Source organism: Athene noctua, chromosome 35, assembly GCF_965140245.1.
Source record: "Athene noctua chromosome 35, bAthNoc1.hap1.1, whole genome shotgun sequence".
Lineage (NCBI taxonomy): Eukaryota > Metazoa > Chordata > Aves > Strigiformes > Strigidae > Athene > Athene noctua.
Genome location: NC_134071.1, coordinates 1,274,790 through 1,294,468, shown reverse-complemented (window position 1 = coordinate 1,294,468; position 19,679 = coordinate 1,274,790). Strand labels below are relative to the sequence as shown.

The window sequence follows — 19,679 nt, the reverse complement described above, 5'->3', positions numbered from 1 at the left end:
ATGAACCAGATTGAACAGCCAAACCTTGGAGATAATCACATCGCTGTTGGAGGAAAACACCTGAGATGAAGTGTCCAGATCTTCCCGTCCTGCAGGAAGACCTGAACGTGGCAATTCCTTCCTCTTCTCAACATCGACATGGCTCCGCACCCCCCGTACAAGTAGAGACACCCCCCCCCCAGCACAATGCGGACGGAAACCAAGAGATCGCAGAGATTTAAAGGGGTGTTTTCCTCCGTAGGCTCACAAAAGCACAGAAAACATCCAGCTCAGGGAGCTCAGGACTCAGATATTTGCCTGAATCTTCCCCTTCAAGCACAAACCAAAGCCAGCGCTCAGCCCGACTCCTCCAGGCTCCCATTTTGACAGGGGAATTGGGGTGCCCCTTTCCCCAGCACCCCCTCCCAGGGCCGCCGCGCGCTGCCCTCCTGCCCCGGGCCGTACTTCGTGAGGTGTGGACAGTGGCGAGGCGCCTGTAGAGGTTTTTCTGCCTGGGGTCAGGGTGGAAGCCGCTCTTTGTGAAGTACACATGGATGTAAATGGAGCCGTTCTGCTGGACGCTCTGAAATCACACCCCGACAGAGTCGGTCACGGTCAGAGCCCGACTGTCACCTCCCAGCTGCGCTCACTGCCTCGTACAGCTCCCAGAACCAACCCTCCTCCCCGTTACAAAACCAAAATGTGAAGAAGCAGCCGCTCCCCTCGCAGCATCCAGACAGCAGCCCCTTGACGATCCCCCACCCAGCCTCAAACCTCCCAGAAAAAGCAACAGGTGCACCCACCTGCGAAATGTCGACTTCCCCGTAGTGTTCATAGCACCCGTCGGCGTTCTCTCCGCTGGTCCAGTCCCCGTAGACAAGATCCCGCTTCTGCCAGAACAGCGCCGAGCTGACGTTGAAGTCCGTAAAGTGCTCGTGCTCAGAGATATAAACGTAAAGGTCCTGCGGAGAGAGGAGGACGTCGGCTGCTGGGGGACGACTTGGACCGACGGCGAGGTATCGGTGCCCGAACCACTCCTGCTCCGCCGTACAGTGCTGCAGCGTCCCCTCCCAAACCAGCTCGGCGCTCCGGCGAGCCCGAGAAACGGCTCTCGGCTGCCACTGCGCCGCCCAGACACCACAGCCGTGGTATAGCTCTGCGTCAGAGCAGCGGGTCCAGCCCTGGAGTCACCGCGGCGTCGCTGCTGGCGACAGCGTTACCATTAAAGTGTCCTTGGGGAAGAGGTTTCGGCTCGGGGCTCGTGGCGTCCCGCCCACGCTGCTCTGCTCCTGTGGCGCCGGCCCGCGGCGGAACCAGCTGCTGATGGCCCAGATGATGAAGATCCTGCGGGAGGAAGGGGGAGAAGCTGCTCAGGCATTTTAGTCGCCCTCCCCAGCCCCGTCAGACATGGCCTCCTGTGAACGAACCGCCCCCCGTCCCATTCCCCAACAGGCAAGTCTGTGTTTCAAAACTCGCTGTTCTCACTTATTCCCATCGCAGCAGGTGTTTGCCTTCGGGTGAGAGGCGCCGGCCAGTGCAAACTGGTTCTGGGCCCATTGAGGTCCAGCACCAGGCAGGGCGGGAGCACACCAAAGGCAGGGAAAGGCGCCGGGAGCTCGCCTTAAGGACGTAGTGAGAAAGCCACGCTCCAAAGGCTGCTAATGGGTGTGCGAGACTGCCCTGGCACAGGACGGGGACCCCAGGGCATCCCCGGATCCCGGCAGACGCTCCAAGTCATGCCTACGAGGCGCTCAGCAAATCGGCAGCGAAGCCAAAGGACAAATGGCTCCCACACGCATGTGACAGAAGCGACGGCATCGCGTAACGAGAGAGGGGCAGAGCTCAGTGCGCTCCCGGCCACGCAGAGACCTGCCAGCCGAGCCCTCAGCAGCACCCGGCTCGCTTGACGCCTCCAAGTGTGCAGTCACGAGGGCTCCTGACCGCCAGCACACAGCTGCAAGCGTTTGCCAAAGCTCCCTGGGCTGCTCCCAGCGCAGAGACCGGGTCCCTTCTGCACGTTCCCTACAGCCCAGCCAAGCCAGGCAGCAGCGTTTGGGAGTATTAAAAAGAAATCATGTCTTTTCCCCCTTATTTTGGAAGGTTTTCAGCAGAACGTCCCAAGGTAAAAGGGTTTCCAGCTCTGTTTCCTTCGTGGGTAATGTGTGAGGAACCTTTCATGTGTGCCCCGGGTGCTGCTAAATCAGACTCCCCCCTCCTGCTCCGAGCATGGAGCGACCAGATAACAAGCTTGGGAACGGCAACTGAACCCAGGACCAAGCGACAGCTGCAGCTGCACTTCCACGCTGTGAGGGGGAAAACTCCAGGGGCCCCAAGATAATCTGGGTTTTAGTTCAGCGTAACCCTTTGACAAGCCGAGCTGCAGCAGTTTGGAAAGCTCGAGAGCCCAAACAAGTCTCGCCACACGCTGCTGGCCGGGCATAAACCCGTAGCCCAGGACGTCGCCGTTTACTCGGGAAAGGCTCGGGAGGACATTTCTTCTTCCAAAGGTTTCAGGAACCAGACCATCACGTTTTGCCGGTGGCACGGGGATGTCACCCACTCGAGGTCAGGCAAAGGGTGCGATATCTCCGAGCGGTTCCAAGGGCTCGGCTCCATCAGTGATGACGTGCTCTTCCCCCCGCAAAACTGGCCAGGACAGCGGATCCATGGGGGAACGTGGCTCTTTGGAAAGGGAAAAGCCTGCCCTCGGAGGGACAGGAAGGAGACAGATGGAGGAGAAGCGGAGCAGGAAGGTAGCTCATGGATGCGAGGAGGAGTTTTGGCTTCCAGGAAAGGATTCACAATCCATTCGGCAGCACCAGTCCAAGAGCTGAGTCTACTGGCTCTGGCATCAGCTTCCTCATCGCAACACAGGCGAGGCTGGGAACGGCACATCCCAACGCTGGAAACACCCTGACCGTCTGCTTCCCGGCTGGAGAGCGATTCCCTCCTCGCGGAAGTGGGAGCACAGACTTTGGATCCTCCGTGAGGAGGCGCAGGGAGCACCGGTGGCTCCGAGGAAAAGCCCAGGCGGCAGCAGCCACCCTTGCCCGCGGTGAGCCAGACCCCGGGCTTCAGGGAAAAACCGGGAAGGAGCTCAAGAACCCAGAGCTCTGGAAAAGCCCCGTGTTGGGCGCAAAGGGGGTAAGTAACAGCCCCACACGCTTCCCTCCCTCCTGGCAGGACCCCCAGATGTGGGGATGGGCAGCACCGTCCTCCCACACCCCGCGGATCCCGTTTGCCCATCGCGCGGTTGGACACGAGCCGCCCGCCCCGGGACCCCGCCGTCCCCTCGCGGGGGATGAGGGGACGGACACGAGCCGCCTGTCGGCGCTGGGACCCTCGGGCATCCCAGGGCTTTGGAGACACAACGGGCCGGGCCACAGCCCCGGTGCCACGGCGGGGGAAGCCAGTAACCGGTGCCACGGCGGGGTAGGGAGGGAGGGAGGGAGGGCGGCGGGCCGGTAGCACCGGGCGCGGCTCACCTGAAGAGGACACCTTTGATGACCTGCCAGGCGTTGGGCGCCGGCTGCTGCCGCTGCGTCTCGGCGGCCGCCGCCTCGTCGCCACCGGCGTTCCCGTTGCTGGTCACCTACGGGGAGACGGCGGCGGGGAGGCGGTGTAAGGTACCGGCAGCAGAGCAGGGATACCCCTCCCCCAAGCCCGGCCTGGCCCTGACCCGGGCCCGGCCCGCCCGTACCTGTCCCGGGCCCGGCGCGGGGCCCGCCGCCGCCGCCGCCGCCGCCGCCACCTCCGTCCCCGGCGCCGCCATCTTCCTGCGCCGCCGCTCCCGCCGCTCTCGCGAGACCGGCGGCGTCGGGCACCACGTGACGGCGAGGGGCGGGCCGAAGGGAAGGGCCGGGGCCGCCGCCCTCCCCTCCGCTCCGGGCCACGCCCCCGATCGGACGTCACCGTCGGTGGCCAATGGCGGCGCCGCCCGCGCGGGGTTTCCCGGCCCGCCCGCAGCGGTGACCTCAGCGGCCGCAGCCAATGGCGGCGCCGCCCGCGCGGGGATTTCCAGCTACGGCGGCCGCGCGGCCTCGGGCTCCGGCGGCGGGAGGGTGGGGGCGGGCGGGGGGCACCGGCACCGGCATCGGCGGCCCCGGCGGGACATGGCCCTGCCGCTCGGTGAGCGCGGGGCCCGCCCGGCAGCGGCAGCGGGAGGAGGGGGGCGAGGGCCTGCCCTGGGGCGGGGGTGGACGCGTCCCGCCTCGAGGGGGACAACCGGGACCTGCTGGGGGGGCCGGGGCCTACCCGGGAGTGCGGCGGGAGGGGCCCGGTGCCGTCCGGGGGGAGTGACCCGGGGAGTCCCGAGCCCTGCCCGGGGGGGTGTGGCCCTGGGAACCCCCGGTTGGGGTGGAGGGGGGCAGGTTTTTGGGGGGTGGGAGGTGTTTTGGGGGTCCTAGGCTCCTCGTTGTGGGGGCGGCTGGTGTCCTCGGGGGCTGTCACGGCCCCGGGGACCCCCGGTCCTGGCTGAGGGAACAGGTCCCTGCTTCGGGTGGACTCGGTTCCGTGGACCCCCAAATTTCTCTCAGGGGGGAGCGGGCATGATCCTGGGGATCCCCTGGTCCCTGTTCTGGGGGAGCTTTGCTCTGTCATTGGAGGGGGGTAGCGACCCAGTGCACCCCCACCCCCCAGTCTTGCTTTGTGGGGTGACGTTCACTTGTCCCCACAGGAGCTGCCCTGCAGGATCCCGGCCTGGCCATGGCACACGCCACACCGGTGACCGGTAAGACCTCCCACCCCCACCCCGGATCCTGCTGTCCCCCGCACCTACGCACCCTGTGGCTGGGACCCCAGGACCTGAGGTGACCCCGGCTTGGCCCCAGCAGGCTGGGGGTCCCTCTTATGCTCCCCCCATGGGTCAGGGAGGTGCTGGAGGAAAATTCAGGGTTGGGCTTTTTTTGCTGTTGCAGATGATTTAGGTGAGTGGACCCCGTGGTATGCGGACAGCTGGTAAGTGCTTTGCCGCGCGATTTTGGGGCACCTTCGCCGGATCAGGATCCTGGAGCCTCAGGTGATGGAGCTGGCAACGGGGTCTCCCCTCTCTGCGTCCCTGGATTGGCCAAATCCATCCTCCCAGGGGCCATGAGCAGGATTTGGGATGCAGAGCTGTGTGCTGTGAAGCAGCAAACACCCCACGGCGTTGTGATGGGGTGCAGGGGAGGGGGTGTCTCGTGCCCCCCCCCCTCCCGATGGCTGCTCCATCCTTTGTTCTGAGCAGAAAGAAGGCATTTGCGGATGGAAATGGGGCAAGATCCGGCCGGTCCTGTCCCCTCCCCTGGATCAGGGCAAATTGGGGGTCGCAGAAAGCTCAGAGAGGTCTCACCGGGGACCTGGGGGTCCTCCCCATCCCGGGGCTGACGCTTTCCTCATCTTGCAGAAATCATCGAAGAGGTCATGAAGGAGGATGGTTTCCAGCTGGATCCGGCCCCCATCCTGCCCAAAGTGCTGCCCAAAGGCTCAGCTAAGCTGGTGGCCCGTGGCTCCAGCCCTGCAGTAGCCACCCGGCCGCTGTGCCCAGCTGAGCCCTGCCCGTATGGTGCCACAGTGCTGCCGGCCGACTCGCGGTCCCCGCAGCTCACCCAGAGCCTCAGCACTCTCTCGCTGTCGCCCAAGCTGGTGCCGCGGGGCACGACAGGCACCAGTGGACGGCACCGCTGGCCCCCGGCTACCGGGCAGGGCAAGGACCAGCTGGAGGAGCTACTGGAGCCGCCCAAACTGGTGATCACGGAGCAGCCCAAGCAACGGGGCATGCGGTTCCGCTACGAGTGCGAGGGCCGCTCTGCGGGCAGCATCCTGGGTGAGAGCAGCACCGACGCCAGCAAGACGCTGCCGGCCATCGAGGTGAGCGTGCCACGCAGCTGGTGGCCCAGCCTTGGGGGTGGCGGAAGGGTGCTGGGGGGATGCCAGAGCCCTGTGGGTGCCAGTTGCGGGAGAATGTGGGAGCCCTATAGGTGTTGGGGTGCTCCATGCTCGTCCTTGAGCGTAGAAGCCTCCCAACGAAAGTGCCCGGCCCCGGTGGTGGGTAGCAGGTGCTGAAACCCACGCTGGGGTGCTGCCCCCACCCCATGTCTCTTGGAAATGGGGTCCCCTGACAACTTAATGTCTTCCCCAGCTGCTGAACTGCCAGGCCATCCCTGAGGTGAAGGTGACGGCGTGTTTGGTGTGGAAAGACTGGCCCTACCGCGTCCACCCCCACGGCCTGGTGGGCAAGGACTGCAGCAACGGACTCTGCGAGGTCGTTCTCAAGCCTCACGCCAACCCCAAGCACAGGTACATGGTGCCAGGCCCAGTCCCCCTGCCATGGCGCTGTCACCCCCCCACAGCGCTGCCACCAGCCTTGTGACCCCCCTCAATGTCACCCCCCCACCCCGAGCCCACCCAGATGTCACCAGCGCTGCCACCCCCACCCCGTGTCCACCCCAGTAGCACTGTGACACCCCCCCAGTTGTCAGTGCCCTTCTCCAGTCCCCCCAGATGGCACTGTCATCCCCCGTGCCCCCCTAGATGGCACTGACCCCCCTCCTACGCCCACCCTGGTGTCACTGGCCCCCCCAGTGCCACTGGCCCCTTGAAGCCAGCACTGACAGGATTTTGGGGGGGGGGGGGTGTTCCTTGGGCTTGGGCCGACTGGGGTTGAGGATGGGGGGAACCACATCGCCGCCCCCCACCCCAACATGTTGTTGCTCCCTGGCAGCTTTAGCAACTTGGGCATCCAGTGCGTGAAGAAAAAGGAGATCGAGGCAGCGATAGAGAAGAAGCTGCAGTTGGGCATTGACCCCTTCAAAGGTGGGGGGGGTTCAAGCTGAGAGGGGGCACATACCCTGTGGCTGGGGAAGATGTGGAGCCGGGGCGGTGTCCCTGACCCCACTCCGGGGTGGGGGGGGCTGCTGACCATCCCCTCTCCTCTTTTTCAGCCGGTTCCCTCAAGAACCATCAGGAGGTGGACATGAACGTGGTGAGAATCTGCTTCCAGGCCTCCTACAAGGACGGCTCCGGGCAGACACGACACCTCAGCCCCGTGCTCTCGGAGCCCATCTTCGACAAGAGTACGTGGTAGTTGGGGGGGCTTTGTGGCCCCGGTGGGGCCACCAGACCCCTAAAACACCACCCTGCCCCCCTTCCCTGCTCCGCTGTCTGGCACCAGGTTGGGACGAGCCGTGAGGCTGCACCGGCCGGTTCCTCGCTGGGGCCCGGCTCCAGCTGTTGGTTTGGCTAGTGGGGATTTGTTGCCCGTAGCCAAGGTGGGATGGTCACCTGCATCCCGCACAGCTGCTCAGGAAGCAAATGAGGCCAACGGGAACGTCTCTGATGCCCAGTCCCAGTTCCCCGGGCAGTTTGGGAGCCGCTGGCTCGTAGCCTGAGCCACGATGTTGCCCGCAGAGTCCACCAACACCTCAGAGCTGCGGATTTGCCGGATGAACAAGGAGAGTGGTCCCTGCACGGGCGGCGAGGAGCTCTACCTGCTCTGTGACAAGGTCCAGAAAGGTATTGAGGGGGCAAGCTGGGCGGACCCACACCCCCCCAGAGTGTCTGGGGAGCCCGAATTACCCCCTGGGAAGCCAGGAGGAGGGTGAAGGAGGGTGGTAGATTCCAGAGGTGCTGGGAAGTTTTGGGGATGAGTCCAAGTGGGGTTGGGTGTTCCTAAACGCCTCTGGGGGCTGGAGGGGGAACTGGAGGTCCTCAAGGGGGGGGGCAAGGGGGGTCCTGCAGTCTCCCAGCCCCTGTGCTGTAGGGGAAGGGCCCCAAGGCTGGAGGGGGAGAAACCCATGTTGCCACAGGAGGAATCTCAGGGGCTTGGACCTCGGGGTGCTCTGAGGGTGGCGGGAGGTGACTTGGAGGCGGGGGCCCCACTGAGGCGTTGACCCCCCACTTTAACCCCCGCAGAGGACATTGCGGTGGTTTTCCGGAAGGAGACGTGGGAAGCGCGGGCAGATTTCTCGCAGGCCGACGTGCACCGCCAGGTCGCCATTGTCTTCAAGACGCCGCCGTACCAGCACCTGGAGTTGGCCGAGCCCGTGGAGGTGGAGGTTTTCCTGCAGCGCCTCACCGACAGCGTCTGCAGCGAGTCCTTCCGCTTCACCTACTTACCCAAGGACCACGGTACCTGGCGTGGCTACGGGCCCTGGGAAGGGGGTAACAAGCCCCCGGGGTGGGGACCAGACACCCTGGGGTTGGGGGGTGGCAACAACCCACCAGCGACAGGGAGAAGGACAGTGGGATGGGGGTGGGGGTTGGAAATGGGGGTGCTGGAGACGGAGTCCCCAGCTAATGGGGGCAGGACCCATGACCCTGGGGGTCACACCACCCCCCCTGTGGCCCCCCCAGATGCCTACGGGGTGAACGTGAAGCGGAAGCGGGGGATGCCCGATGTCCTGGAAGAGTTTTCAGGCTCAGGTGGGTGCCAGCATGGAGAAACCTTTCTGAGGCGGGATAGGGGGAGATACCGCAATATTGGGGACCCCCCAGCTCCCCTTCCCAGGCTGGGGGTGTGGGGGTAATGCTCCCCTCACCCCGTACCCTCTCCCCGGCCCCGCAGATCCGTATGGAATCGAAGCCAAGAGGAGGAAGAAGCCTCCGGGATACATGGATCACTTTGCGCCGCTGCCGCCGGCAGGTGGGTGTCCCTGGGGATGGGGACATGTTGGGGGCCCATTGTGCCCCCCCCAGCCTGAGTTTGGGGGCTGGGGGGGGCGGGTCATGGCAGGTGCTGTCAGGGTCACCTGGGGTCAGGAGGGGACCACCCTTACGGGACCTTCCCCACTGCTGTTGTGGGGGTCCCCCCAGACTTGAGTGAGGCCCCAGCCCACCCTCCCCAGCCCCAGGGTCACCCCCAAAAGTGGGAGAGGTCGTCAAGCCCCCCACCAAACCTGGATCCTTCCCAGGGCCCCCCCAGAACTCCCCAGCCCCAGGGTAACCCCTGATGTGGGGGAGAGGTCCCCAGACCCCTTCCTCTCCAGTCCTGGGTCATGGCAAGGGCCCCCCCACAGCCACAGGCCCCCCCCCCCAAACATGGGAGGGGTCCCCAAGACCCCCACAGCCAGGATCCCCAGGTTGAGCCGGGGAAACCCCAAGACCCTGAATCCTCCCCCCACAGCCCAGCTGGGTACTGGGGGGTCAGGAGGGGCCCCCCCAAACCCCTCACTCTTCCCTCCGCCCCCCCCCCCAGAAGACGCCTTCGCCCTCTTCGCCGGGGAGCCGGAGCCCTTCGACGCCCTGACCCAGCTCTACGTCCCCTTCGCCCCCCCAGGCCTTCGTGAAGGGTTGCCCCCCCCATACCCCCCCACGGACTTCCCGGCCTGTCTGGGCCCTGAGTTACTGGCCGAGCCCTATGCGTCACCCCCCCACCCCCCCACTTTTCCGACCCCCGACCCCCACCCCACCGCCAGCCTGGTGGGCACCCACATGTTCCCCGGGCACTACAAAGAGGCCGATTTGCGCCTGGGGGATGTCTGAAGTCCCCCCCCTTGCCCCGCCCCCCTCGGCACAGGGGTACCCTAAAACCCCCCCACGAGCTGGGAGGGGCCCCTACACCCAACCCCCCTGCCCCGGGCCGGCTGGCCCCGCCGGGGCGGCGCGGAGCCCCCCGGAAAGGGACCCCCCCCCAGCCCCGTTCAAGCCGCTTTGCACTATATTTATAGGTGGGGGAACGGACCCACCGGAGGGGCCCGTGGAGGGCTCGGGGTGGCCCCCCCGGGAAGGGGGGGGTCACAGGTGCCACCACCCCGGCCCCGCGGGTCCCCTCGTCCCCAGGGACGGGGGGCAATAAAGACATGGACACCATTGCGGCGTTGGCCTGGTGGGGGTGTGGAGGGGCGCTGGGATTACTGGGAGAACTGGTTCCCAGGGGAATTCCTGCTGGGAAGCCCCGGCCACACCCTGGCACGGGGACCCAGACAGGGCCAGTCTGGCCCAGTATAACCCTAGGACTGGGACCAGGACCGGGACTGGCCTGGCCCAGTACAGCCCTGGGACTGGGACCAAAGTGGCCCAGTATCACCCTGGGACCAGGATCAGCAGTGGGAGCAGCCTGGCCCAGTACAGCCCTGGATCTGGGACCAGCACTGGGAGACCAGCCTGGCCTAGTATAGCCCTGGGACTGGGACCAGCACCGAGACCAGACTGGCCCTGTATCACCCTGGAACTGGGACCAGCACAGTCCAATATCCGCTGGGGACTGGGACCAGCACGGCCCGGTGTCCATCGGGGACTGGGATCAGCAGTGGGACCAGCCTGGCTCAGTACAGCCCTGGGACTGGGACCAGCCTGGCCCAGTAACCCACAGGGACTGGGACCAGCGCTGTCCAATGCGCCCTGGGGACTGGGACCAGCACTACGGGCCAGTCTGGCCCAGTGTCCGCCCGGGACTGGGACCAGCCCCTGCTCCGCGGCCCCGCCCTCACAGCCAGCCCCACAGTGGGCGGTCCCGCCCCGCCTTTGGCCCCGCCTCCGTCCACGTCAGCTCCCCGCCCCAATACGCACGCTCCGCCCCCTCACTTCCGCTTCCGGGTCGCCCCATGGCCGCGGGCCCAACGGTGAGGGTTTAATGGCGGCGGGGCCGCCTCCACCGGTACCTCAACCCTCCTCCTGCTCCCCAGAAACCCCCGGGGGTCCCCGCTCCTCCTCCCCACCCGCCGGGGCCGCGGCTCCCGCTCACGGTTGGGTGCGGCCGGGCCTTCCCCCACCGCGCCCCGAGGGTGCCCGGTGTGTCCCCCTCGGTGTGCCACCCCTCCCCTCCCCGTGTACCGGGACTCCCTTTTCCCCCCGTGTCTGATCCCCCCCCGCCCGCCCTTTCTTCTCCTCTCCTCCTTGCCCAGAGGACACCCGGTGTCCCCATCCTTCAGGGGTGCCCACCCCCACTCCCCGTATTGCTGCCAGGTGTTCCCCCACCCCGGGCTCCTCCGTGTACCCCAACGCAGCTTTTCGCCCCCAGGCAAGGAACAGCCGTCGACCCCTTCCTCTGCTTCCTGTTCGCCCCTCGGCGAGACACCCCCTCGGCTCGGTAGCAGCTGGGGGCCGCCAGGATGTGGCACGAAGCCCGCAAGCACGAACGCAAGCTGCGGGGGATGATGGTGGACTACAAGAAGCGAGCAGAGCGCCGCAGGGAGTACTACGAGAAAATCGTGAGTGTCCCCCTCCCCGGGGACAGCCGTGGCCCCCGATCATCCATTCCCTGATGGGTTCCCGTTTGGGGCATGTCTGGGATGTTTGGGAACCCTCCGGGCACTTCGTGGCTCATTTTGGGGTGGATAAAGGAGTTCCAGCAGCTGCTGCTGCGCCACAGGGGTGTCCCTGGGTGGGTGCCCTGAACTCACACGAGCAAACCGGCCCTCTTTGTGCGCCCTGTTTTTCCCAGGGCTCCAACTCCCTCTTTTTCCTAAGGCCCAGGGCTCCTGCTCCCCCTTTAATGTAGTGTTAGAGACTCAGGGCTCCCCCTTTTCCCTGAGGCTTAGGGCTCCAGCTTCCTCTTTTCTCCAGCACTGGAGGCTCAGGGCTCCCCTTTTTCCCCCAGGTTCAGGCCTCCTACTCCCTTTTTTCTAACCCTTGGGGTTTCTATTCCTTTGGTGTGGAATTTTTTGTTGTTTTGGTTTGGTTTTTTTTCCTCTATCTGGGGGTTTTTGCTCCTCCTAGAAAAAGGACCCAGCCCAGTTCCTCCAGGTTCACGGCCGGGCCTGCAAGGTCCATCTGGACTCGGCTGTCGCGTTGGCTGCTGAGAGCCCCGTCAACATGTGAGTAGCCCTGCGTGGTGCTGGAGGTGGCCCCTGCTGCTCCCCAGGGTGGGGGGATTTGCAGGGGGGGCTGTGGTGCAGTCGCAGTGTCTTTGCGAGGCACCGACCTGCTGGCAAAGGCTTTGAGGGTGTGGGGGGAGGCTTTTTGTCCCCAGCTTCTCATAGCGCAGACCTAGGGCTGTTTGGGTCCCTCCCACCCTGGGAAGTGAAATTTGGGCTGATTTTTATTCGTAAAAGCTGGGGAAATAAAAGGATTTTGCTCCGCTGGGGCTTCCAGGAAACGCTGCTGTGGTGAACAAGTTGGTGTCCCACTAACGTGCGGGAGCCAAGCGTGGCCTCTGGTGCTTGGGAGGGGAAAGGGGTGTGGAGATCTGGGGGTCCCTGCTCCTCCCGGGGCAGGGGCTTCCTGGCTGTCCCCCAACCCTGGCGACTCCTCTTTCCACTCAGGATGCCCTGGCAGGGCGACACGAACAACATGATCGACCGCTTCGACGTGCGGGCGCACCTGGACTATATCCCCATGTACACCCCGCCCCTGCTGAACCCCATGTAAGCCGTGGGGCACCGGGGCACCCCGCTTCGACGGGAGCTGCCGGGTCTGGATCAGGCCTTCTCGGGTCTGTTTTGGAGCAGTTGCCTGAGATTTCGGAACCAGCGTCGCCTGTCTGGGGTCGCTGCAGGGCTGGTTTTTGGGCTTTACATACTGGGACCAGTGTGGAGATCCCAGTACGAGGAGGATAAGCTGGAACGAGTGCGGAGGGTTGGGCAGGGCTGGAACACGGGGCGAAGGGGAACCCTGCAGCAGCTTTTCTGTACTTGAAATGTTCAAGAGGATGGGGCTGAGATGTTCACAAGGGTCTACAATAAGAAACTGTGATGAGAAAGCCAAAATTAGAGCGATGGGGTTAATTAAGTCCTGCCACAACCCCTGGAGGTTGGTGGGGTGTCTGTCTCTGGAGTGGGTCAGCCCAACTTGGAGCAGAGGGGAAATTCCACCCCCCCAGAGTCTGTCGGGAGCAGCCCCTGTTCCCTTCTTGCTCTTTGCTGGGTTTTTAAGGGAATTCCAGACCGGCACGTGATTTTTCTGCTTGCAAACCCCAGCCCTGCTCTCTCCACGCGACTGGGGAATCTGATTTTGCTAATCCGAGCAGAAAGGGGCCGTGGCTTTTTCCCAGCATCCAAAATCCCTTGGGGAGAGGGGGAACCTCCGTCTCCCCAGAGGCTTGTGAGCACCGAAAGCTGCATCTGCTCCTTTCCAGCTCCCCCGAGCAGGAGTCTGACGAGAGAAAATGTAACTACGAGCGGTACCGGGGGCTGGTGCAGAACGACTTTGCCGGCAGTAAGTGCCTCCCGCGGGGCGGGGTCGGGGCTGCGCCGAGGCAGCGCGAGACCCTGCAATTTGGGGAAAATCTCGGCTTGTCCGGGGCACGGCTGAAGGGCGAGGGGGACAGTCGTGTCCCCTCTGTGGGGGTGGCGGAGCGCCGGGAGAGCTGCGCCGCCGCTAACGAGCTGTGGTTAATCAGCTCTCTGAGCGGGCAGAAAGCGGGTTGGTAACTCCCCAGTGTGGTTGCAGTTTCAGAGGAGCAGTGTCTCTACCAGATCTATATCGACGAGCTCTACGGGGGACTCCAGAAGCCAAACGAAGACGAGAAGAAGAAGTGAGTGTGCAAAGAGGTGACAGAGGACAGTTGGCGAGTCCCTGTCCTTGGCCGGGGGGGGCTGCACTGAGAAACACTCGCTCTCCCAACTGGTCCCAGTTTCCCTTCTAATGGGGTGGGAGCAAGGAGGCTCCCGGTGATGCTCTGATGTTGTCCCCCGCCGGAATGGCTGTCCCATCCCTGTCCTGGGGCCGTTTTGAGAGTGTTTTGCCCGCAGGCTGGCAGAGAAAAAAGCCTCCATTGGCTACACGTACGAGGACAGCACCGTGGCCGAGCTGGAGAACTCCTTGGAGAAGCATGGCGACGAGGAAGACTCCGAGGAAGACAGCAACACAGACGAAGACGAAGTCATCCCTGATATCGGTAATGACCCTCAGAGCTGCTGGGCTACTTCCGCCCAGCTTTGGGAGACGTGCCCAGCCCTGCCTCGCTGCCTGGGGTGCGCTGAGCTGCCTGTTCTCTGCCCGCAGACGTGGAAGTGGATGTGGACGAGCTCAACCAGGAGCAAGTGGCCGAGCTGAACAAGCAGGCGACCACCTACGGCATGGCCGAGGGTGACTTCGTCAGGTACGGCTGGTGGCCCAGCAGAGCGTCCCCAGGGCCTCCTCAAGTCCTTTGCAGGATGTGCTTGTCTGTAGGATGGGGACTCCCCCGAGAAAAATCTCCTCTGAGCACAGGTTCCATTACTGTTTTTTTTGTTTTGTTTTTTGGTTGGTTTGTGGGTGTTTTTTTTTGCGGCGTTTAAAGGATGTTGCGGAAAGACAAAGAGGAGGCAGAAGCTATTAAAAACGCCAAAGCCTTGGAAGAGGAAAAGGCGATGTACTCGGTAAGGGGAGCTCTGTGAGCATCCCGGGGTACCGGGGGGGGGCCCCAAAACCCCCGGGGTGGTTCTTCCGTGTGGTCGGTGCTGCCTTTTAGCTGCAGCTGCTCTCCCAGGGCCGTCGCTCTCGCCGCCAGAGGAGGGAATTCAGGGAAAAACGCTTGAAAGGGAGGAAGATCAGCCCACCCAGGTGAGCTCCTGGGCCCAGCAGCCAAGATGGAGCTCACGGCCCTGGTCCCCTCATATCCGTCCCGGGCAGCTCCTCCCGGCTATCCCACCAATTTCCCAGTGTGGGTAGTTTGGTTTTTTTTTTCTCCTCCTTCCCTAACACACTCTCCTTTCACAGCTACGCACGGAGAGACAGCCCCACCTACGATCCCTACAAACGGTGAGTGGCTTGGGGACGAGCGGGTTCTCCAGGCAGCGGATGTGCGGATCCTGCGAGGTTTTTTTGGGGGGGAAGGAGCGTTTTGGTTTTTGGTTTTGTGTTTTTGTAACCACCTCGCTGCCTTGCAGATCCCCTTCGGAGTCCACCTCAGAATCCCGCTCCCGTTCCCGCACCCCATCTCCCGGCCACGAGGAGAAAATCACCTTCATCACCAGCTTCGGCGGCAGCGATGAGGAAGCGGCGGCAGCATCGGCACAAGCCGGTGGTGGTGTCCCTGGAAAAGCCGCCACGCTCGGCAAACAGCGTTCCGCTCCAGGGCAGCCCGGCAGCACCGCCGCAGGTCATAGCACCTCGTCCCGGTCGGTAACTCTCCCATCCAGCTTGTTTTCCCGACCCTTAAGCGGCAGCAGCCTGGCTGCCGGCACATCTCGAGGCGGAGAGCGGGGGGCAGCGCGGTGGGAAGGAGGGGGTGGGTTCCCCCTCACGGTTTTGTGGCGCCGGGGTGGCGTTTGCTGTCTCCGAGAGGGTCTTTTTGGCTTCTTCAGGTCTTCCTGGAGACAGGCAGGGTTGGGGGGTTGGAATTTGGGGGTGAATCAAGCTGCTTTCTGCCCTAAAATAAGAGTCTGCCAGCACTCAGGGAGGGAATTGGTGGCGGCTATCTAGGATGGCTGTGAGTCCTGGGGCCGAGTGGCTCCGGGGCGGTTCTGCCCGCGGGGCGGTTCTGCCCGCGGCAGGACCGGCAGCAAGATCCGGCCGTGCCGCCACCGCGCTGCACCGAGGCTCCCCGGCCCCTCCTCATCCCGCGTGCCAACACCTCGTCCCCTCTGTCCCTTCCAGGAGACGCTCGTCCTCCTCCTCCACCTCCCCATCATCGTCGTCCTCCTCCAGCTCGCGCTCCAGCTCCCGCTCGCACCGAGGCGGCGGCTACCACCGCTCCAGCCGCTACCGCCGCTCCCGCAGCCGCCGCTACTCGCGCTCCCACAGCCGCAGCCGCCGTTACTCGGGAGGAGGGGGCTCCCGGGACAGCCGTCGCCGCTCCAGGTCCTACTCCCCTGACCGGGGATATCGCTACAGCTCCCGCCGCCGCTCCAGGTGAGCTACGCCCTCTGTTCTCCCAGTTTCTGCCCGCTTTGGCCCAGTTCGTCACTAGGTTCCTCCACAGCAGGTTTCACCAGTGGCTCATCGCCCTCTCTCTCAGCCATCCTGTCACACCAAGCAAACCCCCATGTCTTGGGCTTGCTCAGCGCTCCAGCCCCCACCAGACTGCTCCCAGTTTGTTACTGGGAGCCTCCCCCTGCTCTCTGTAGCCTAAAAAAAGCATTAGGTGAAGGGGAACGTGGCCCATCGCACACCCTGGTAGCAAGCGGCTTCACCCCCTGGTGCTGTGGGACGCTGCGCGCGCCCCCAGCACCATCTCCGCTCACCGCCTGGGTCATGGGGAGCCCCAATCAACCTTCGTGTGTCCCCCAATTTCCCCCCTGTCCGCAGGAGCCGCTCAAGGTCTGGGGAGCGCTACCGGCGAGGCGGCAGGTCCAGCCGCCACTGGAGCAGCAGCCGGAGCAGCCGCAGCCCCAGCGATTCCCCGAGCCGCAGCAAGTCGGCGTCTCCTGTGCGAGAGAAACCGCCCAGGCCCACGGCGTCGCCCGCCGTGGGGGAGAAACTGAAAAAGTGAGGGAGTGGATGTGTGGGGGCACCCGGGGAGGTCACGCTGTGCCTGTGCTCATTTCCATGCGCTTTTTCGTTGGCTTTTTTTTTTTTTTTTAAATTATTTTTCCCCCCCATTTTAGGGCTGACACTGCTGCTGGTAAAGAGACAGGAGCTGCCAAAGTCAGTAAGAATTTAACCTCCCCTGTTTAATTGGCATCTCTGCAGCACAGGCAAAGGGACGTGGTGGTGGTGGAGGTGTCCCCGCGACCCCTCGTGTCCCCCCCCTCAGCCGGTGCCTGGTCCTGCTCCCTCCTTGGAGCTGGGGGGGGTGGGGGGGCGCTGCTGCCAGGCTGGGAGCGGGGCCACGGGCCACGCGAGGCAACCCCGGCTCCAGGAGGGTTGGGGGGAATGGGGGGGGGAAGTGGGGACCCCCTGCCCCGGGGATCCGGCCAGAGGGTTCCCAACCCTGCCTGGCTGGGTCCAGGCTGGCACCGAGGGCTGTGCCCCTGCCCAGTGGGTCCTTAGGTGGCTTATGAGGGGGGTCGGGGGGCCCCTTGCCCCACCTGGAGGCTCCGTGAGCCCCTGGCTGCCCTCCGTCCCTAGGTCACCCCCTTGCTGGCGTCCCCAGGAGCTTCAGGCTGTGCCCGTGTGTCACCCGGTGGGGGGTGGCACCTCCCGGGGCCACCAGCGCTTTGATGGGGTTGGGGGCAAGGGGGGAACCCCCCCACCAACACTTGTCGCCGCAGCACCCAGGGGTGACGCTTTGGGGTCCCCACTGCTCAGGGACACCTGATGCCCACAGAGGGGGCTCGGGGGCAGCACACAGCTCTTCCAGGGACTTGGGGGGCACCCCAAGACCAGACACCTCGTGTGTGTTGTGTCCCCCCCCCCTTCACATGCGACTCCCGTTTTTTGCAGCCCAAACTGACGCCGCAGGAAAAGCTGAAGCTGCGCATGCAGAAGGCACTGAACCGACAGTGTAAGCAGTCCCCCCTCCTTGTTGCATCCCCCAGGCTGCATCCCAACCCCCCCTGAGCCCCCCACTCCTGCTTTTTTATTTATTTTCCAGTTAAAGCTGATAAAAAGGCAGCGCAGGAAAAAATGCTGCAGCAGGAACACGAGAGACAGGTAAGGGGAGAGACAGGGGCTGGCACCATGTGCCCCACCCCGGGGTGGTGGGGGGGCAGAGCTGGTTAATGGGAGCTAATTAACAGGAAGTTAATGAGAACTGGTTAATGAGAACCAATTGTTGGGATGCTCTTTTGCAGGAGCGTGAGGATGAGCTGCGGGCCATGGCACGGAAGATCCGCATGAAGTAAATCTCTTGTGGATCTGGGGGGGGGGGTGTCTTGTTGGGGGGCCCTTTGCAGTCAAGCCCCCTCCCATTTTGTGTCTTGTCAGGGAGAGGGAACGGCGGGAAAAGGAGCGGGAGGAATGGGAGCGGCAGTACAGCCGGCAGAGCCGGTCCCCGTCCCCGCGCTATGGTGAGTGCCAGCAAGGGAGCGGGCGAAGGGGCTCGGTGGAGCCCCCAAAAATAGCAGGGAGCAGCTCCCTCCCCCCTCAGACCTTTGTGGGGGGAGAGAAACTATTCTGAGGGGGGAAAAGGGGCTTCAGCGCATCACCTGAGTGTCCCCTCTGCCTTGCAGGTCGGGAATACAGCTCCTCCCGCAGGTATGTCCCCTTCTTCCACCCCCTGATTCGGGGTGTCCCCGTGGGGGGACGACCCTTACTCTCACACCCCCCTGCTCTCCCCCGTCTGCAGACGCTCCCGGTCCCGCTCCCGGAGCCCCCACTACCGGCACTGACGGCGCCAGTTCTGCTGACGGCAAATAAAGATGGAAAACCTGAATCTTCCCTCCTGCCGTGTGGGGTTTTTTTCCCCCAGCCCCTAGAAGAAATTGTAATTCTGGTGGAAAAAGGGCTATCTGGGTTTTGGGGGTTTTCTTAATTAACGGCTAGCTGAGGAGGAAGGAGGAGTCAAGGACAGCAACCACAAGTAAAGATAAAAACCCGAACCCTCACCCTTCCTCGAGTGAATTTTTTTCCCCCACCACTTGGGAGAAATTATAATTCTGGTAGAGAAAGGGCACAAAAAAGGGCTTTGGTGGTTGGGGTTTGGGTTTTTTGTTTTTTATAATTAAGTTAGTTGAGGAGGAAGGAGTGGGTGAAGAGGTAAACAGCAAATAAAGATGAAAATATGAATCCTCTTCCTTCAATTATTATTTTTTTTTTCCTCGCCACTTGAGAGAAATTGTCATTCTGGTGGAAAAAGGGCAGAAAACATGTTTTGTTACTGTTTTGGGTTTTTTTATTAACGGGTAATCAAGGAGGAAGGAGTAGGCGAGGATGCCAATAGCAAATAAAGATGAAAATCTGAACCCTCTGTGGGTTTTTTTTCCCCCATCCTCTGGAAGAAATTGTAATTCTGGTGGAAAAAGGGCAGAGAAAGGAGTTTGTTGGTTGATTTATTTTTTTTTAATTGGGGGTTAATCGAGGAGGAAGGAGTAGGCGAGGACATCGGTGCAGCGCAGCAGCGCAGCCGCCTGCACCCCCAGGGGGGTGCGCAGGGCGTCCACCTGGAAAGCCACGGCCCCCATGTCGGCAGCCCCGAAAACGGCCTCGACGCAGACCCCTGCCCGCAGGCAGAACCGTGTGGGGCGGCCGCGGGCAGCCCCCAGCCCCCGCAGGTACCGCTCTCGGAGAGCTGCCCGGACCCCCTGGGCTGCCGAGGGCCCCCCCTGGAGCGCCTGGAACCGGGGTGAGGTGGGGCTGAAACCCCGGCTCGAGCCCTCGGGGCCCCGCGGTAGCCGTAGGACCCCCACGGGCACCGGCACCGGCATGGCAGCTCCTGGGGGGGGGAAGGAGAAAAATGGGGGGTAGTCACCTCCAGGCACCCCGTTTTCCTTCCCCATCGGGTCCCCCCGGGAGCCCCTCAAGCCCCCACTTGCTCCTCCCGAGCCCACGCGTGCCCACCCCCCGCCCACCCCTCCACAGAGCCCCAAACCCCCCCGAGGGTCCCTTGTCCCCAAACAACCCCCTGTGCCACCCCCCCACGAGCCCTCAACCCCCCCAGCAACCTCCCGCACCCCCCATCGAGCCTCCCTGACCCCCAAAGACCCGCCCCAAGCTCCCCACGGAGCCCCAAGCACCCCCCGCCTCTGTGCCCCCCACAGACCCCCCTAGCAGCTCCCCACGGCGCCCCAGACCCCACGAAGTGCCCCCCCGCACTGCCCCGTACCCGCGCACAGGCCCGGGGCTCCCGCGCCTGCGCCCCGCGCCACCGCCGGATGCACAGAGTCCGTCGGCTGCGCCGCGGGGCCGCAGATTCGCGGGGCCGGGGTGGGGGACACACACGCGGGCTCCGGGTTTTGGGGTTCACGGCGTTTCTCCGCGCCTCGTCCCTCGCCGCCGCGCTCCCGGTGGGCGCTGCCCGCCCCCTCTCCCCCCCCCCCCCC

The 19,679-nt window shown here is 63.9% G+C and overlaps 4 protein-coding genes across 9 annotated transcripts in view; 2 read left to right on the top strand and 2 right to left on the bottom strand.

The window, feature by feature from the left end:
* The window catches only part of CLPTM1 (CLPTM1 regulator of GABA type A receptor forward trafficking), a 9,215-nt gene extending 5,439 nt beyond the window's left edge, over positions 1-3,776 (bottom strand). Inside the window, exons 1-5 of the mRNA XM_074930697.1 lie at positions 3,680-3,776; positions 3,465-3,571; positions 1,200-1,323; positions 783-941; positions 445-562 (exon numbers count right to left, since the gene is read on the bottom strand). Of these exons, the coding sequence (XP_074786798.1) occupies positions 445-562; positions 783-941; positions 1,200-1,323; positions 3,465-3,571; positions 3,680-3,751 (580 nt within the window). The 5' untranslated portion in view covers positions 3,752-3,776. The remainder of the gene's footprint in view (positions 1-444; positions 563-782; positions 942-1,199; positions 1,324-3,464; positions 3,572-3,679) is intronic.
* Positions 3,777-4,040: 264 nt separating this feature from the next.
* On the top strand, positions 4,041-11,105 carry RELB (RELB proto-oncogene, NF-kB subunit). Of its 5 annotated transcripts, none has more exons than XM_074930695.1 (11): positions 4,041-4,107; positions 4,655-4,708; positions 5,363-5,826; positions 6,098-6,255; positions 6,680-6,771; positions 6,900-7,031; positions 7,366-7,470; positions 7,870-8,085; positions 8,311-8,379; positions 8,522-8,599; positions 10,916-11,105. In XM_074930695.1, exons 1-11 carry the CDS (start codon positions 4,092-4,094, stop codon positions 11,050-11,052), a joined length of 1,521 nt encoding a protein of 506 aa, XP_074786796.1. In that variant the 5' UTR covers positions 4,041-4,091; the 3' UTR covers positions 11,053-11,105. The 5 variants fall into 5 exon arrangements, with proteins under 5 accessions (XP_074786796.1, XP_074786793.1, XP_074786792.1 ...); XM_074930692.1 differs by lacking the exon at positions 10,916-11,105 and adding an exon at positions 9,155-9,765; XM_074930691.1 differs by lacking the exon at positions 10,916-11,105 and adding an exon at positions 9,152-9,765.
* On the top strand, positions 10,965-18,324 carry CLASRP (CLK4 associating serine/arginine rich protein). 2 transcript variants are annotated; one of them, XM_074930688.1, is made up of 20 exons: positions 10,965-11,105; positions 11,614-11,711; positions 12,159-12,260; positions 12,971-13,050; positions 13,285-13,369; positions 13,587-13,732; positions 13,840-13,936; positions 14,117-14,195; positions 14,306-14,379; positions 14,536-14,577; positions 14,706-14,936; positions 15,415-15,669; positions 16,066-16,245; positions 16,365-16,404; positions 17,143-17,203; positions 17,294-17,352; positions 17,493-17,539; positions 17,626-17,708; positions 17,871-17,895; positions 17,987-18,283. In XM_074930688.1, the coding sequence occupies exons 1-20, from the start codon at positions 11,007-11,009 to the stop codon at positions 18,027-18,029; spliced, it is 1,926 nt and encodes a 641-aa protein (XP_074786789.1). In that variant the 5' UTR covers positions 10,965-11,006; the 3' UTR covers positions 18,030-18,283. The 2 variants fall into 2 exon arrangements, with proteins under 2 accessions (XP_074786789.1, XP_074786790.1); XM_074930689.1 differs by lacking the exon at positions 12,159-12,260 and having other exon boundaries at positions 11,007-11,105; positions 11,614-11,640; positions 12,984-13,050; positions 17,987-18,324.
* A 245-nt stretch (positions 18,325-18,569) lies between these two features.
* Positions 18,570-19,649, bottom strand: GEMIN7 (gem nuclear organelle associated protein 7). Its single transcript, XM_074930696.1, has 2 exons — positions 19,463-19,649; positions 18,570-19,072 (listed from the first exon to the last, which is right to left on the bottom strand). Exon 2 carries the CDS (start codon positions 19,062-19,064, stop codon positions 18,711-18,713), a length of 354 nt encoding a protein of 117 aa, XP_074786797.1. The 5' UTR covers positions 19,065-19,072; positions 19,463-19,649; the 3' UTR covers positions 18,570-18,710.
* Between the last annotated feature and the right edge of the window lie 30 nt (positions 19,650-19,679).

Bases quoted from the DNA above. Each gene is read 5' to 3' on its own strand.
- RELB (XM_074930691.1), top strand. The intron at 5,827-6,097 runs GTGAGCGTGCCA...TGTCTTCCCCAG, and splicing joins AGACGCTGCCGGCCATCGAG to CTGCTGAACTGCCAGGCCAT. The intron at 6,772-6,899 runs GTGGGGGGGGTT...CCTCTTTTTCAG, and splicing joins GGGCATTGACCCCTTCAAAG to CCGGTTCCCTCAAGAACCAT.
- CLASRP (XM_074930688.1), top strand. From the start codon at position 11,007: ATGTGGCACGAAGCCCGCAAGCACGAACGCAAGCTGCGGGGGATGATG. The intron at 14,937-15,414 runs GTCGGTAACTCT...TGTCCCTTCCAG, and splicing joins GGTCATAGCACCTCGTCCCG to GAGACGCTCGTCCTCCTCCT. The intron at 17,896-17,986 runs GTATGTCCCCTT...CCCCGTCTGCAG, and splicing joins GAATACAGCTCCTCCCGCAG to ACGCTCCCGGTCCCGCTCCC.
- GEMIN7 (XM_074930696.1), bottom strand. From the start codon at position 19,064: ATGCCGGTGCCGGTGCCCGTGGGGGTCCTACGGCTACCGCGGGGCCCC.